Source organism: Tupaia chinensis, unplaced genomic scaffold (genome assembly GCF_000334495.1).
Source record: "Tupaia chinensis unplaced genomic scaffold, TupChi_1.0 Scaffold000392_1, whole genome shotgun sequence".
Lineage (NCBI taxonomy): Eukaryota > Metazoa > Chordata > Mammalia > Scandentia > Tupaiidae > Tupaia > Tupaia belangeri.
This window is the reverse complement of record NW_006159894.1, coordinates 131,652-149,707: the sequence shown is the minus strand read 5'-3', so window position 1 is coordinate 149,707 and position 18,056 is coordinate 131,652. Positions and strand designations below refer to the sequence as shown.

At 45.5% G+C, this 18,056-nt stretch overlaps 1 protein-coding gene across 2 annotated transcripts in view; it reads left to right on the top strand.

The window, feature by feature from the left end:
• The first annotated feature begins 10,718 nt into the window (after window positions 1–10,718).
• URB1 (URB1 ribosome biogenesis factor) overlaps window positions 10,719–18,056 on the top strand; it is an 89,591-nt gene continuing 82,253 nt past the window's right edge. Inside the window, exons 1-4 of one of the 2 annotated variants that reach the window (XM_027773950.1) lie at window positions 10,719–10,944; window positions 13,460–13,599; window positions 14,361–14,512; window positions 15,474–15,606. In XM_027773950.1, the coding sequence (XP_027629751.1) occupies window positions 10,803–10,944; window positions 13,460–13,599; window positions 14,361–14,512; window positions 15,474–15,606 (567 nt within the window). In that variant the 5' untranslated portion in view covers window positions 10,719–10,802. The remainder of the gene's footprint in view (window positions 10,945–13,459; window positions 13,600–14,360; window positions 14,513–15,473; window positions 15,607–18,056) is intronic. The other variant, XM_006153865.3, reaches the window with a different exon arrangement.

Here is an 18,056-nt window from a genome sequence, read left to right as displayed (position 1 = left end):
AAGTATCATTCTTTATGAAAATCCATAAGAACTAATATCTATGCTTGAGATTTTCTTTTAGTAATCATAAGACGGCTGCTGCTGAACATCGGTTGATAGTTAACTCTGCTTGCTGGAATTGTTTCCTGAAACTGCACTGCTTGAAGTTACCAGGAACCTGCTTTCATCAATCAAACAATTATTGAATTGTATTGATGATTAATAGACCTGCCCTTAATCAAACCCTGAATGGTTTCTATTGTTAAAACTTTATGAATTGATAATTAGTATACATAGTCCCTCTCTCATTTACTTGCATGTATCGCATTTTCAATAAAAAGGCACGGTGATTCCTAGCAGTTGTCACTCCTCAGAGAGCGATCTCTGGGAGTGTACGGCTGAGGACGTGCATGAAAAGGCACGAGGCCTTAGTCTTCCTTTCTTTCCAGCGTCGAGTCAACCCACTCCCGCTGAGGCTGGTCCCCGGCAGGGTCCCAGCCCTGCCACTGAGAGAGAGCCTCCCGCAAGGGCAGTCTACCTCCCTGACTCTCATTTCTCTGCCTTTATGAAATGAAAAGGTTGAATTCAATGATCCATTTTGGCTCTAAAACCCCTTAACCTACTTAAAATAGGTGCAGGATTTCAGAAAGTCAGGTTAAATACATATTGATTGCTCAGCATTCTTTAATGTTTTCTTTTTTAAAAAATAAATATTTCCCAGGATTTTTTTGCTTATTTTTTGTGTGTGCTATCATTTTATTAATACATTAATGACATATTTCTCTTTTTTTAAAAATTTTACTTATTTATTTCTTCCATGAGTGAAAGAGAGACAGGTACCCCAAATGAGGTCTTGACACTGTGATCCGCCCCCAGCCTTCAGGCAGCCCCAGATAATGGGCAAGCAGGTGCCCGGTAAACTCTGGACTTGAACTGGGAACTTTCTCAGGTGGGACTGTCTTGCAGAGGGTGGTATTTTTCATCTGTGCCAGCTTTCAGCCCTTGCATTTTCCTCTTTGTAAAAGAGGAATGCAGGAAACTTTTGGAGAGTCTTGCAACATTGTGAATGAATGAATTCTGACTCATGGGAACTTTTCAGTGTGGGAATTTCTAAATATTCAAAGTGGTAAACTCAGTTTCTGAAGGGGCCATGAACTATATCCTGGAGGAATGCCAAGGCTAGAAAGGGCAGGCTGCAGCCACTGACTTGCTGCCTTTGGTGTTGCGGAGTGGCACCGGATGAAGGACCACCAAAGCCAGATTAAGTTTAAAGGGAGTCTTTACTAGCTGGCCAGCGACTACAGCCTGAGGCTCAGGGGCCGAGAGTCAGAACTGTAGCCCTGGCCAAAGTTTGAGTAGTCTTTTTACAGGGGGTCAGTTACCAGGGGTTTTTATGTAAGCAGTTATAGAAGCTGAATCAAGTAGGTTAATTATTTTTGAGGGGAGTGGGGTTTTTATGTAAGCAGTTATGTTGGTAAACAAAAGGGTTTGGGGCTAAAAACAGTAGTAGGTGGCTTGAAAATTATGTGTACATATGGCCAAAATCCCAAGAGGAGACTGGAGGAGGACAGTGGCTTGGTCATCTCTCCTGGGGAGTGATGTCTCACTTTCCCTCTCTCTCGCTGTGTATCTCTCGGTGAGTGCACAAGTCATATAGTGAACTAAAAATAAACAATTACTTTCTAGCATGGTAAAATACACACAACATAAAATTTACCATCTTAATCATTTTTACACGGACAGTTCGGTGCCACCTAATTACGTTTACATTCTTGTGCAATCATCACCACAATCTATCCACAGAACTCTTTCATCTTGCCAAACTATATATCCATTAGCCAGCAACTTACGATTCTCCTATCCCTTGGCCCTGGCAACCAGTTTTCCACTTTCTGTCTCTATGAATTCCGCTGTTCTGGATACCTCATGTAGACAGACTCATACAGCACTTCTCCTTTTGTGACTGGCTTATTTCACTCAGTATAATGTCCCCAAGGCTCATCCACAGTGTAGCATGAGTCAGAATTGCCTTCCTCTGTAACGCTGGATAATATTCTGTCGTGAGTATAAGTAATGCCACTTTAGCCTCTCTAGTGACTTAGTCTCTCCTGGAAGAAAAGAGATGGTTAGTCATGTATTTGTCCAGTCAGTTTTCCCTGGAACAGCAGCAGAAACTCCTCAGCACAAGTTTCAGAGGAGTGAGGCAGAGTCTGAGCGACAGGACAGTGGCACAGTCGGGCGGCTGCAGGAAGAAGCCAGGAGCTTCAGGCCCTTACTCTCTCTGCTCCTGCAGGCTCAGACCAAGATTGCTACTCGGAATTGTCAACAGTGCCCTCTGTAGGTGGGAACCTTAATTCATGTTAGGAATGGATAGTAATCAGTGACTTTAAAAAAATACACATTTTTTTACAGTGGTAAAATGTACATAAAAGAAAAGCTACCATCTTAACCCTTGTAAGTGTGCAGTTCAATGGCATTAAGTACATTTACATTGTTGGGCAATTATCACCACCATCCATCTTTAGAATTCTTTTCATCTTCCAAAACAGAAACTCTATGCACTAAGTAACGCCCCATTCCCATGCCTAAGACCCCAGCAACCAACACCTACTCTGTGAACTTGCCTACTCTAGGTCTCTCAGAATCATTCAGCATTTGTCTTTTGTAGCTTGTTTATTTCACTTAGCATAATGTCTTTAAGGTTGTAGCAGCATGTTTCACAACTTCACGCATTGTTTTTTAAGACTGAAAAATTGTCCATTGTACATGTATATCATATTTTGTTTATTCATTCATTCATTCATGGACACATGGGTTGCTTCCACATTTTAGCTATTGTGAATAATGCTCCCATAAACATTAAATGTACCAAAAAATAATAAACTCTTAAAATGATTGTCCTCAAGGAAAAGCGTATTGAAAGTTCATTGAAATCCATCAAAAGGAATTAAGAATCAATGAAAGTGAATTGAAAATTAATCAAAATCAAGTCAGCAGGTAGGTGGAGGTTAAGCTGCTGGATCCCACATGGCTGACTATTCAGTTTGAGTACCGGACCCAGCAGCTTGAAAATTATGCTGGCTGCATGTGCGTGTATGCCCAAAATCCTGAGAGAAGAATGGAGGAGAAGGGGTTGTAGCATGGCCATCTGCCTTGGGGGGGGGGGTGATTTCTCACTTTGTACCTGTCCCCTCTCTCTCTGTCTCTCCGGTAAGCAAATGTGCCCTATAACAAAAAGAAAGAGAAAGAATTAACCAAAATCCATCAAAAGAAATTAAGAATCAATGAAAATGAACTCTGACTAAGGGTACAGAGCAGAGGTTCCCAAGAGGTTCATGGTATCCATAATAATCTCAATAATTTTCACAGTGCCCCAGAACAAAACAAAAAGACCTGAACAGATAACATGTACTAAATAGCTAGATCCAGACACCCTCATAAGTATTTACGTTCCAGCAAGTTATCAGTTTAAAAAAAAATACACACAAATAAAAAGAAAACAATCTTTATTTCATTTTTAAATAACTACAATTTTTAAAAAAATTGCTGGGACCAGCAGATGGTGTAATGGGTACGTCGCTGGACTCCCATGTGGTCGACTGCAGTTCGAGACCGGGACCTGGTGGCTTAAACTTATGCTGGGCGCATGTGCACGTGTATCCAAGGTCCTGAGAGGAGGATGGAGGAGAAGAGATTGTGGTGTGGCCATCCCCGCCCCCGGGGGGGGTGATTTCTCACTTTCTGTCTCTGTCTTTCCAGCAAGCACATGCACCCTACAGCAAAAACATCTCTTAAAAAAATAAAATTGGACATATGCACTCATCAGAGAGATAGAGAGAAAGAGAATGACAGCATGAGAGACAGAAAGCACCCCTAATGGGGTGTGGTCATGCCACAATCCTTTTCCTTCATTTCTTTACCCTGTCAGGACTTTGGACACGATGTACACATGCCTGGCATGTGTGGGCTGAGATTCAGACCATGGTTGGTTATATGGCATCTGGCTCCATTAATCACTGAGCTATGGGACTGGCCCAAATAACCACAATTATTTACTAATGGGACACATGCGGCTGTTGGGCATGCCAGTATTTCTCCATCTTTTAAGTCAGGTTGGATACCGCGAAGCTCCATGTTGATTGTTGACTGGCACTTGCTGTTTATCCAGCTTGGTGAAGCTGGGACATCACGGAAAGGGAAGCAGCACAATCTAGTGTTGATCCTATGAACTACATTGGGCTAGTTTGCCTGGCAACCAACAGACGTCAAGGAATGCTGTGTTTTCCTCCACTTCCAAAATATTTCAAGGAAACCTGTGAATCTCTTATGCTCACTTTGGTGCCCAGTTTGGGAACTGCAAAGCCAGACAGTTTAAATGCTGCAAAGACCGAACCTTGTCCAACGAGGCAGTGCATGACTATCCCCTAGAGTATTCTCCAACCAACTTCATCTTCCCCACTCTTGCCCTCCTTCTCGTCTAGACACGCTGGCTTTTCCCTAGTCCTTGACTGCTCTGCTTATATCCCCACCTGAGTGCCGCTGCACGTGCCGCGGCTTCTGCTTGGAATGCTCTTTTCCCGTGGACTGCCAGGGCTCTCCTCCCAGGAGGATGCTATTACTGCCTGCCCCAGTCACTCAGCTTCAGAGTGCTCCTGCGTCCTGGTTGCTACTTTACCAGACATTCTGCATTTTAGGGTGTGACTGCTCTAAACAAACCTCTCTGAAAAAATGTAATTACATTTGAACTTAGTGGTTCAGGACTACTTCAATAGTAACAAAGCAAAATTACAGTGCTGATGTAATTAAGATGTTAACGCACAAAAAGGAAGTAGAATAGTCTGGATCAAAGAAAGTAAAGAATGCAAGTACGTGGAATGGTCACAATTTAAACTAGCGAGGCAGGAATACTCTGAGAGGAGACATTAAATGAGCAGACGGCTTGGTCCCATGGTGAAGCAGTAATGTGCTGCTTACGAAAAACGGAGACGGGACCATAGTGTGACCATTCCCCTTGGGGGGGTGCTTTCTCAATTTCCTCCTCTCTCTGTCTCTCTTTGGTGAGTGCACACAACCGCTGACAAATTAGAAAAGTAATTTGTGTTATTTCTGTACTCATTTCCCCCTTTATTTCTGTATTTTTTTCACACCTCCCCCCTTATTTTTTTGGAGAGGTTTTTTCGCTATAGGGTGCGTGCGCTCGCCAGAAAGACAGAAAACGAGAAATCAATGTCCACGCCACAATCCCTTCTCCTCTATTCTCCTCTCAGGATCTTGGGCATGCACACACACGCACCTACTGTGAGTCTAAGTCACCGGGTCCAGGACTCGAACCACGGTCGATTACATGAGAGTCCAGTGACATAGTCATTATGCCAACTGCTGGTCCCAAATACATACCCCTTCTTTTTATCCTCCCAATTAATCTTATTACAGGTTTGTTTAGCCTATCTAAAAAAAAAAATCACCTCTTGGTTTGTAAATATTTTGTAGTGCTATTTTTATTCCGTTGTACTTGATTTCTGCCTTTCTTTCTTTTCCTTCCTTTTTCTTTGGGTGGGTCCTATTGTACTTTTTCCATCTTTATTTGAACACTCATTGTTGGTTGATTTTTTCTTGCTTGCTTTCTGAAATGTATTTAAAACAATACATTTTTCTCTAAGCAGATTTTCCTATATAAAATGTCCCACAGACTTTTCTGTATAAAGTGTTCAGGCTGCTGCTTTCCAAATCTCTCATAATTTCTCTTATGCTTTCAAAGAATTATTTAGTAGAAATCTACACTGCCCCTCTCACAGACTTACTGGGTTAAAAAAGTTTTTTCGGGACCAGCAGTTGGCATAATGGCTATGTTGCTGGACTCCTATGTAGTCGACTGCAGTTCTAGTCCTGGACCTGGCGGCTTAAAACTCACTTCGGGCGCATGTGTGTGCGCACCCAGGATCCTGAGAGGAGAATGGAGGAGAAGGGATTGCGGCATGGCCATCCTCCCTGGGGTGGGGTCTTGCTTTCTATCTGTCTGTCTGTCTCTCTCTGTCTTTCTGGCAAGTGCACACTCCCTATAACAAAAACCTCTCAAAAAAAAAAAAAGATCTAACCTCTATCCTCTCATGACCAAGGTCTAATTTTATTGCTTTGCCGTTCAAGAACATGATCTGAAGGATGTTGATTTTTTCAAATTTATTAGGACCTCCTTTGCAGCTTATAATGTCAATTTTATGATTGTTCCATGTTTGCTTAAAAAGAACATGTATTCTCTGTTTGTGGGTAGAAAGTTACATTATGATCATTAAATTAAATACATCTTTATTCAAATTTTCTCTTTTCTCTTTTATTTCTCTCTTTTTTTTAGAGATTTTTGCTACAGGGTGTGTGAGCTTGCTGGAGAGACAGAGAGAAACACAGAGATAGAACGCGAGACATCATCCTCCAAGGGGATGGCCACACTGCAATCTCTTCATTCTCCTCTTGGGACTTTGGGCATGCATGCACATGTGCCCAGTGTGAGTTTTAAGCCACTGGGTCCAGAACTCAAACCATGGTAGACTCCATGGGAGCCCAACAACGTAACTGTTACGCCACCTGCTGGTCCCTGTTTTTTGTCTAATTATTAAGATGTTAGACCAGACCCAGTTGCGATAGTGTGCACTGGTTAACACTGCCATTTGGCAGGCTTGGGTTTGAACCTGGCACTCTCAGTGGAATTCTACATCTCTCCTCTCTACATTTGCATTAATACTCTTTTATCCCAATGAAATAATGTGGAGTAAACTGTCAAGATAATTTCATCTTTTATATAATAATGTGTACTTTTTATTCTATTAAGTACAGTTTATGTGAAGTTTACGTGAACTTGATATGTATTTTGAAGGAACAACTCTCTTTACTCTTTACAAAAATTTTAAGAATGGGTTAGCCACATAGAGTAGCAGTTAATCCTTGTGCTTAGAGATCTGGATCCCATATGGCTCACCATGGCTTGAATCCTGGCCCAGAGGCTTGAAAAACAATCTATGCACATGCACAAGTGTGCCCCAAATCTTAATGGGATGGACAAATGAAGGAAAAATGATTGTGGCATGACCACGCCCCATTGAAGGTGCTTTCTCTCTCTCTGGGAAGCGTATGTGCTCTTTAATGACAAAAACTGGAAGTAAACCTAGAATGTCTAAGTTGCTTTGTTAAAAAAAGTTTTTGTCGGGACCAGCAGTTAGCGTAATGGCTATGTCGCTGGACTCCCACGTAGTTGACCGCGGTTCATGTCCCAGGCCTGGTGGCTTAAAACTCACGCCGGGCGCATGTGCATGCATGCCCAAGATCCTGAGAGGAGAATGGAGGAGAAGGGATTGTGGCGTGGCCATCCCTCCTGGGGGTGATTTCTCGCTTTCTGTCTCTCTGTCTTTCTCTGTCTGTCTGGCAAGCACACGTTCCCTATAGCAAAAACCTCTCCAAAAAAAAAAAAAGAAGTTTTTGTCACAGGGAGCATGTGCTCACTGGAGTGAGAGACAGAGACAATGGGAAAGGAAGTGACAAATCCCCCTTCCCCCATAGGAGATGGCCATGCTGCAATCCCTTCTCTTCCATTCTCCTCTTGGGATTTTGGGCTTGTGCGTACTTGCACCTGGTGTGATTTTCAGCCCACTGGGTTCAGGACTTGAACTGCAGTTGCCCATGTGGGAGTCCAGCACTTAATCACTATGCCACTTGCTGGCCCCTAATTATAAAATTTAAAAGGATAATACAAATAGGCTTACTGGATATGGATGAAAAATATGGCCACTTAAGATGAACTGGTTGGCTGCTGAAGGTTAGACACTTCTCTTGGCTAATTCCCCCACAGTTCAGGTGCCAGTTTATAAGCTTAGAGACTCAGAAACCTGCATCCTGAAGACTTCTGACAGCCTTCCAAGAGCCAACCTGCTTCTTAAGATAGACTGACACTAACCAAGATCAAGACCCAAGTTATATATTTATTCATGTCCATATCTATATAATTATTTACTCTGCAAATATTTATTGAGCTCTACGATATGTGTCATGATATGCTATTATGGGCAGTGGGACTGGAGCACTTTTCTGCATTATACAGTGTCCATTTTAGTACAGACATTTGACAAAGACGGTCTAATACCATCAGAAGATGATAAGGGTAATAAAGGAAAATAGAGGGTAAGAGGATAGAGTGAAGGGTGGACAAGGAGAGAGCCCACATGAAGTGAGTCTAGTCACTGGAGATCTGGGCAGAGTTTTAGAGGTAAGGAACAAGCGCAAAGGCCCTGAGGAGGATACCAACTTAGAATGTCTTAGCAACACTGATGCTCAGTCTTCAACAGACCAGAATGCTCTTCGGAACAAATAATGCAGGATCTTTTGTGGAAAGTCATCACTATCTGGAGGTTGGTTGTTGAGATTGGCATCTGAATGAGAAGTTAGTGACTTGGCACCAATGAGCTGCAGCTTTGTGCTGAGTTAGTCTGAAGCATTCATCGTATTTCTGAGCCATTATCCACCATCAGGTGCATCTCTGGCTAAAGCTAGGATGATCACTGCCAACTTCCGTTTCTTTGTTTTTAATTTGGTGCTGGAATACACTTGCTGAGTCCTGGCTCCACATAGAATCTGGGTAATCCTGGCAAACTCCTCACCCTTCCTAATTCTGTGTTAAGCAAACCAGTCCAGAGAGATGGCAATTTGCCCAACGTCACAGACAGAAACTGAACTCAGAGTCTTGGACTGTTTCCTACTGCTCCCTGCTGCCTCTTTGGTTGGCCTGCTATGGCAGAAAACAAAGCTTGTGGTTGTCAATTAACCAGAGAAGAGGACCAGTATGGACAATTAGAAGTCCATGTTTACTAATGAAGTGTTGCACTTTGCAGCCTGAATTGAGTATAGTCCCTTCTCTTTATGCTGCCGCATTAGCTCTGACCTGCTGGGGTGACTCCCTCCATCCCCATCTGATCTACCAATAACACAGGCATTTCCACAGGTGTAGTAGTCTTGCCAGGCCAGGAGCTCTGGGTTAATATCATGTGCTTTTTCTATTACAGACTCTGAAACCCCATCAGGTCACATCTTCAGATGCTCAAAACACATCTGCTTGCAGAATACAGGTCAGTTATCTCCTTAGACTAGAGGGCAACCTGAGAAGAGAATTACAGGAATCACCAAAGCACTCATCTAATGAGCTGGTTCACTGTTTATTTGAACACACACTCAAATACCGACCAGGTTATATTTTTAAAAAAGGCAACAGCTTATTTTTACTTACTCACTTCTATCACTTTATTTCACAGCATTTAATACTGCTCAGAAGCTAATTAATAGCATCTTATAAAGACAGTGCTTTTTTCTTTTCCCCCTGTCAAGACATTTTTTCAAACATTGCATCATTTGCTATTCATAACAGCCCCAAGAATTGGGCAGGGCTGGTTCTGCTACCTCTATTTTAACAACAAGAACTTAAATGCAGAGGAGAAGGGTTTACACAAGCACCCACTCCACTCTGCAATGGCAGAAAAAGCACAAATATAGGGGATTTCAAAAAGTTTGTGGAAGGACACACCAGCAGGTGGTGCGGTGGTTAAGGTGCTGGAGTCTCACATGGCCAACCTCAGGTTTGAGTCCTGGATCTGGTGACTTGAAAATCACAATGAAGAGGTAAATAAATTTTTTTTCAAGTCTGTGGAAAGATGTGGTTAAAAGTTCGAGTTTACTTGATGCGAAAGTTTTTAAGATGCATAGATATTTTTGTTTGATGTTTTGCTACAGAGCGCCTTTGCTCACCAGAGAGAAAAGCAAATACCCACATGGGGAATGAATATGCTACAATCCTTTTTCTCCTCTCTCCCTTCTTTTTACATTTTGGGAACCCAGTGCCTGGAGGGTTTCTTTTTTGTTTTTTTCTTCTTTTTTTGGGGAGAGGTTTTCACTATAGGGCGTGTGCACTTGCCAGAAAGACAGAGACAGACAGAAAGCGAGAAATCGCCCCCCAGGGGGGATGGCCACGCCACAATCCCTTCTCTCAGGATCTTCGGCACGCACGCACACGCGCCTGGTGTGAGTTTAAGCCACCTGGCCCAGGACTCGAACAGCGGTTGACGGCATGGGAGTCCAGTGACATAGCCATTATGCTAACTGCCCTGTCTGGCATATTTCTCAAGTCACCGGGCCCAGACTCAAACCTCATGGTCAGCCATGTGGGATCCAGCTGCTTCAACAACTAGGCCAGAGTCGTCTGCATAGTTATTTTTTTCTTTCCCCCCATTATACCTATTTCCACGAACTTTCTGAAGACTAGTATTGCCCTGAGCTTGGGGAAGAGGGTAGTCCGGTCCCAGGGCACACGACCTCCAGCAGTAAGCCCGCCTGGCATCCAGCCAGGGGAACCCGCCCATCCGGGCCTGGAACTGGCAAAGCGTGGAATTCCGTGGGTGTATGAAGCATGCTCTCCGAGCGACACCACTGGAGCGCCCCCAGGACGAGAGTTGAGCTCACTGCGCTGCTACAAGGCGCAGTGACAGTACGGTCCACTCGGACCCGGAACGAAGGTGCCAAGGGCCCCGAGAGCAGCACCGAGGGGGAAATCAGGCCCCGGTGGGACTCAATCCGTCGCAGCCCGGGGGGCGCGACTCGGAGCCTATAACTGCCCCTTCCGGCGCTCCTGGCCCCCCCCCCTGCAGGCCCGCCTCTTCCGCCAGCTTCTTCTCCCGACGCCCAGCCTCTTCCCTCCAAGTCCCGCCCCTTCCCTACCACGTGCCGCGTGGCGCGTGTCCTCCTGCCAGGTCCCAGCAAGTGTGTGGTTTCGGTTGGTCCTTGCCGTCTGCGCCATGGGGGTCTCCAAGAGGAAGGCCCGGAGTGGCCAGGACCGCACAGATTCCCCCGCGGGCGTGCCCAAGCGGGCCCGCAGGGAAGAGCTCACCGGCGTGGGGTTCAAGGCTCAGCTGAAGGAGCCGCAGGGCGTGGAGCCAGGTGAGTGCGGGGCTGCGGGCCCTGGCAGGGAGCATCTGCCTGCCAGGCGGTCTGCGGACTTCGGTCTGGGTGCAGCCTCAGGTGTTCCAGACACAGTCTCTCTTTTCTGCTGCTTTTAGGTCTTCGAGGGTCAGAGCCCAGTCTCGATTTTGCAGGAAACTGAGGCCCAGGTGATTGGGCGTGGCTGGGCTGGGGCAACTTCAGGGCCGCGCTTTTTGCCCTGGGCTGTCAGAGGACTAGGCTTGCTTGGTTGCGACAGTTTCAGGCGACCACACACATTTATTTCCCTCGTCTGTGCATCAGCTCTAAAGTGTCTTTTTTGCAGTTGTCGGGAAAGTACAATAAATGAAGTGCCCTGCTCGCTCACACAACAGTGTATACTGAGTCCCTAATGTGAGTCAGCTGGGGGAAGTTCCATGCGACAGTTGCTGCTCCTTGCAGAGTGGCAGTCTGCACTGTTCTCAGCAGCTTCCACCCTCTAACATACACAAGCTACCAGCATCACCACAGCTTCTTGTCAGTTACCAATATCAGAGTGGCAACTGAGATGAAGTAAGATTCTGTAATTTAACTTCACCTTTTGTAAAGCGTGAATATTCTCTTAACACAGTCATGTGTGACAGTGACATTACAGTCAAGGAAGTGCCACATATATGACGATCTAGAAGATCATACTGATCATGCTACCTAGCCTCATCTAGGCTAGGTAGTAGTAGGGTATACCTCCTACGTTTGTGTAATTACACTGTGATGTTCACACAACGACGAAACCACCTAATAAAGTCTTCCTCAGCAGTTGAAACACAGCATGGCTGTGCTTGTAGTCTTTTGGAAAGTGCATAGGCTAGGAGGAAAACGCAGTTGGAATCATTGCCATATCGAAACATTGGCATGGTGCTAAAGTAGAAGTGGCCAGTGCATTTCTCATGTTAGAGAAGTTATTAAATTAATGGCTACATGTCCTTATACGTGCCCGGTGTGAGATTAAGCCACCGGGTCCGGGACTTAAACCACGGTCATCTACATGGGAGTCCAGCGACATAGCCATTATGCCAACTGGTCCCATGACTCAGTGTGTTTTAAAAGGAATCTTTAGTCCCTTCCTCCCTTTTTTTCAAATAAGATGAAATCCCCTCCCCGAGAAAAGATTAAGGCCTCTTTCAGACTGTATTTTCCTGTGGTTTCCAACCCACTACGGTGTCCTGCTTCCTAGTTTTGAGACATGCAGCTTGAAGAGTAGAATCAGGGAAGCAGTGTTATTTTTCTTTTTTTTTAGAGACAGAGAGGGAAAGTAAGAAAGCACCACCCATAGGGAATGGTCCTGCCACAGTCTCTTCTATGCACCTCTCCCACCCTTCAGGATTTGGAGCACACACACGTGCGCAGCATATTCCTCAAGCCTTCGGGTCCAGGACTTGAACCACATGGCCAGCCATGATGGGTCTGGCTGCCTTAGCCACTGTGCAATGGAGCTAGCCCAGAGAGGCAGTTTTCTAGAACCTGGATTCTAAAGGAAGAATTCCAGGGGAGCAGGCACACAGGCGTGTCCCAGTCAGGAAGGCGGAGCTGTGTGGGAATTCAGGTATCAGCTAGGGGGCTTGTATTGATTAGACAACGTGTAGTAGAGTCCTCAAACTGTAGGGAGTGGAGGTTTCTGAGAAGGGAACCTCTGGGGTAACCTGAGGGGAAATGTGCCCGTAGGATCTACCCTGTGGAGCTTTTGAAGAGCAACAGGGGCAGATGTTTCCTGGCACTGCAAGGGCAGGCACTGCACCAGCACTGACTACGCCACTCCTGAAGGGAGGGCGTGGCTCTGGCCTGGAATCGAGCCCTGGCTGTACCACTTACTAGCTGTGTGTACCCTTTGACAAGAGCCTCAGTATGCATACTGTAAAATGGGAGAAAGTACCAGGTCCTAGGGCAGAGGGCTGCAGAGAGATTTAACGGGTCCTGTTTTGTAGATTAGGGAGTGAACACTAAAAGCGGGTCCAGGTGAGTAATTGCTAGGGCCAGGGTTCAGTCCTGTAAGTGGTGTCAGCTCTCAGTTCATTTTATTTCTCTACTGCCTTCATTGTTTCCAAGAGTTTTTGTATTGTCTATATGGATTAATCTGCTAAGGCCGCTATAACAAAATGCTGTAGACTGGGGGCTTAAACCACAACAGTTTATTTTCTCATAGTTTGGGAGGCCAGAAGTCCAAAATACGGTGCTAGTGTGGTTGGGGTCTGGTGAGGCCTTTCTTGGGCTTGCCTTCTCACTGTGTCCTCATCTGGGTTCACCTGTGTCCACAGAGAGACAGGGACAGCTCTCTGATAGCTCTCATCTTTCAAGGACCTCACTCCTATCAGATTAGGGTCTCACCCTTAAGACCTCATTTAACCTTAATTATCTCCTGTCTCATTGGGGTTAGTCTCATCGGTGTTAGGGCTTCCACCTATGAATTGTCACAGTAGTGGCCATGATGGCTTCCAAGGAGACTGTCATCGTTAATGATTGCATGTAACTCTTGTTTCAGCCTTGGAAGCATTCGTCTCTGCTGCCAAGAAGTTACCCCAAGAAGATGTGTACGATGTGGTAGAAGGATATATAAAGATTTCTGTTGAGTGTGCAGAAATTTTCCAGCTCCTCAGTGGGGAGAAGCGACCTGAAAGTGAAGTACGTTGTCCCTTACCTGGCTTGACAAAAAGAAGGAAAGTGAATGTTACTGTCCCATTTAGCTTGATGAAGAGAAATGTGACACATGCCTTCTAAAGAGGAAGCTTTGCCTCTGTACTGTAGGAATACATTGGTTTTTTTTGTCTTCCTGATCTTTGAGAACATTTTAATGAAAAACTCTAACTTATTACTAACTTGGTAAATAATATCAGAGAAAAGGGCCATAGGTTCTTAGTCAAGATGGACTTGTTTCTGACATATTGGTTTACTGGCAAAGTCATGACAGATGTTTCCATGTTTTTCTGTGCAAAAATGCTTCGTGACTTTCCCAGCGATCCATAGTTTATTTGAATGAAAGGGAAACGAGTTTATATTTAGTGTCACAGACCAGAACGCACTTGGAATTTTCTTGTCTTCTGGTTCCAAAGAGGTTGAAAATTTGGGATAGTTAAATGCATGTTGAACTCTCAGGATTGCTGATGTAATGTTTTAGACCTGCATATCTGCAGAGCTGTTGGGCCCAGTCACTAATGGAATTTCATTTCATTTTGTGTGGTTGTAAGTAAGTTCTTCTCCGTTTCACTGGACTGTGGGAGTAAGACTAAATCCAGGCCTGGAGCCTATCAGGTCACCTCCCTGCCTTTGTCACCTTTGGCTCAGGGTCTGGGTTCTGCATGTAGAAGGTTATAAGCTTGCACATCACTCTCGAAGAATAAGAGAAGCATGTCTGATTCGTAAGCATTTCATGTTCGTCTTTGCAGATGCTATTGATATTTCAAGTTTTCGAGGCCATATTATTGCGGACTGCAGGTGATCTTTCGCATCTTCATGTTGTGGGCACCAACATCGTGAAGAAACTCATGAACAACCACATGAAGCTTATCTGTGAGGCCCTCTATGCCTCGGGTTACAGGTGAGCAGCTGCCTCTGAGTGCAAGGGGCTAGCCTCTGGGTTCCGTCTGCATTTGACTCTCTGTGGGTTGTTTGACCTTTACCTTTGCTCATAAAAGAGAGCTGAGCTGGGTCTGAGAACACCGTGACCATCACTGCCCCTCCTTCCTCCGAGGACTGGCCTCTGGCTGTCATGACTCCTCCTACCCCAGTCCTTGCTTTCGGTGCCGATGTTTTCTTTGCATTTTTGCGAACACTGTGGACATGTCTTTATGTGGCCCAGTCCTCCTGCCCTGACAGTTCTTCTTGCCGATCATCCTGAACGCCTTCTTGTCTTTGGGGCTTTCATCAGCCATCCTATATCTAGTAGCATTTCCACTGCCTGGTCTTTGTCTATCCCTTCAGCCTGTTTTATTTTTCTCCACAGAGACAAATATCTATTTGTGTAGCCATGCAGTTGATGTAATTTTCTACATCTGACAGTCTCTCTCCACTAGAATGCATGGTGCACATGGCTGGGGCCCTGACTGTCTTGCAAAATGCCATCTTCCTGGCACCTGCAGCAGAGCCTCTCATGTAGCAAATGCTCAGCAGGCAACCACGGATTCCGGGTAACTGCAGGATGGGAAGGCTGCCGAAAACTGGCTCTGGAGATGCCTCTAGGAGAAGTCTTCCTCCGTGTCCTGCAGACACAGACTGAGACATGGGCTCTCAGTCACATGATGGTTTACTCCAGCAATGAGTTTCTATCTTCCCTGTATCTTGTGTTTTCATTCCTGATGCTCCTCAGTCTCAGTTTTTAGCTTTCTTTTTAACTTTTTGTTGTGATTGTTTTTTAATTTGGTTTTAAAGCTTGTCTCCTTCCTGCTTTCTTTTGGTTTGGGGCTAGCATATCACATGACCCAGTGTGCAGTTGGCCAGTGGTGAGGTGCCTTTCTGCATCTGCCATTGCTGACTTGCCGGATTTCCTTGTTTCTATGCAGGATGGCTCGAGCCTGCCTGAACCTGATGGCCGCCATGGTGACCCAGGGTTCTGAAGCTGCCAGGGATGTCTGCAGCCATTTTGATTTGAATAAAAAGACCTTGTACACCCTGGTGACCAAGAGGGATTCAAAGGTGAGGGTTCCTGAGGGCCTATACCTCTTAGTGGCTCCTTGCCTTTGGGGAACTGTCATGGTTTGCTTTTCCTCCTTTCTCTGGCCATGGTCCCTATACAGGTGAAGTTGGAGGCCTCTGTAGGGAGAGGTGTGCCTTGCTAGCCACCGGTGTCCACGTGCAAGGAGAGCAGGCCTCCCTCCTGGCTGGTGATGGGACCATTCACCCAGCAGAGCCATCTGAGGATGCTCCTTGGGGCGCAGCGTGTGTGTCTTCCTGGCCATGGTGGCACTTAGCTCGCGCACAGCTTCTCTGCTGAGTAAATGAAATAACCTCCCTGTACTTCACAACTGGGAAGCCTGCTGAGTGTGCCAGTCCTCTGTCCCGATTCTGTCCTCCTGGAGAAACCCTTAAAACCCCAAGCCAGCAATGTCACCCAAGAGGGCTTCTCTGGCTCTTTAAGTCTATTGTGTCTCCCACCAATTATCTGGTAATGAGTAAGGCTGGATTTTGCCAGAGAGAATAGGTGAGGGAGTGGTTGATTTTCAGGAGAGCAGTCAAAGGAAAATTCCCGGTGGCTCTGGAAGTTTCTCTCAAGTTTAAGGCAGTTCTTGGGCAGAAAGCACAGGCTAAGGGCATCCTCCCAGCTTGCATATCAGTGACAGGTTGTCAGAGTACCTCTTCCTGCCACCAGGTCAACTCTCTTGCAAGCACTCTGTGCTGGGAACAGAGTTCTTACCCCTTCCTGAGCTGGAGGAACAGGTGGACAGGTGTCAGCCCTGCTGTTGCAGGGAGGACCCACATTAGCACAGTTCGCTTCTGTAACCATGTGCTATCTTGTTCTCCCACCAGTCCTGGGAATTTAAGAGATTCTACATCACTGAGGAATTGTCCAAAGGGTTAGTACCAATAACTTTCGGTAGCTTTGATGGTTCTGTGAGGCTGGCCTGGTGTTGAAGGTTTTACTGAGTTTACGAATAAGATATTCTCCCAGGAAAAAAATTCCAGGTCTTAGTGTCTCTTAGATACTCTGCTTTATTAACATGTCAAATTCCATTCCATGAGTAATAGCTCTTGGCATTTAAATGGACTTCTGACAAAAGGAATGTGTGTGCTATTTGCACACAAGGGTGGCCATCACCACTCTTTGGTCTTAGCTGGCAGTGGGCCTGGCTATAATTATCTGTCACATACCCTCCCCCTTCCCACTCTTGTCTCTGTTGACCTCAGCCATCTGAGAAAAACTGACATTAAGTCCCTAGGCCACCCACCAAGGCCAGGCAACGTGGGAAAACCCAACCAGGGCTCATGCAAAATTCTTAGGGTCACCCGGCAGATTGTTTTACCTCTCTGGGGGGTCTGTAGAATGGGAGTTATCATCAGGCTAAAACTGTTTTGGTTTCCTTTTGTGTCAGCTTCTGTAGCAAGTATGCATTGTAGGAAATGGTGTCTAAGTATTAAAACTTTATTTCTCCTGTAGGGAATACCAGGGTCATCCTAGAGTATGGTAGCACAGAACCCTCCTATACCTGTCACCTGGCTGCAGCCACTGCTACCCCTGTCACCTTTTCGGTTTGTTCTGGGACAGTCAATTATGCCAATTTCAGACATGAATCGTCTTTCTCTGTAATTATTTCAGCATATGCTCTAACAGAGGCTCCTAACAGATGAGACCACAGTACCGTCATCGCAGGGAGGGTAATGTCTCAGTGTCATCCGACACCTGCCCAAGTGCGGTCTGATATCAGATGGTGCCAACCCAAGTTTGGTCTTGGGTGTTTCCAATTATGCCAATTTCAGACATGAATCGTCTTCCTCTGTAATTATTCCAGCATATGCTCTAACAGAGGCTCCCTAACAAATGAAACCACAGTACCGTCATCGCAACTAGGGGTAATGTCTCAGTGTCATTCGACACCTACCCAAGTGCGGTCTGATACCAGATGATGCCAAACCCAAGTTTGGTCTTGGGTGTTTTTTTGTTTGTTTTTTCTTTTGTTTAGAGGTTTTTGCCTTAGGGCACATGTGGTTACCAGAGAGAGAGACAGACAGACAGACACAGTGAGAGGGAGAAAGAGAGAAATCACCCCACAGGGAGAATGGGCGTGTCACAGTCCCTTCGTCTCTGTTCTCCTCCTGGGATCTTGGGTACACACACATATGTGCCTGGTGTGAGTTTCAACTAACCAGGTCCAGGACTTGAACCCTGGTCGGTCTCTGCTGGCCCCAGGCTTGATTTTTTTCTGACTATCTTAAAAATGTTCTCACACTTCACAGTTCAGATCAGGATCCAAGGTCTACATGTTGTATTTGGTTGTTGTGTTTCTTAAATCTCTTTGATTCTCTTTTGAGATTTTTCTCTTTGACTTTTTCTGCCCAGCCCCACCCCCTGCCTTCTTTCCATGCCATTTACTGCTTGAAGATGTTAGTACTTCTTTTTTTTTTTTTGGAGAGGTTTTTCGCTATAGGGC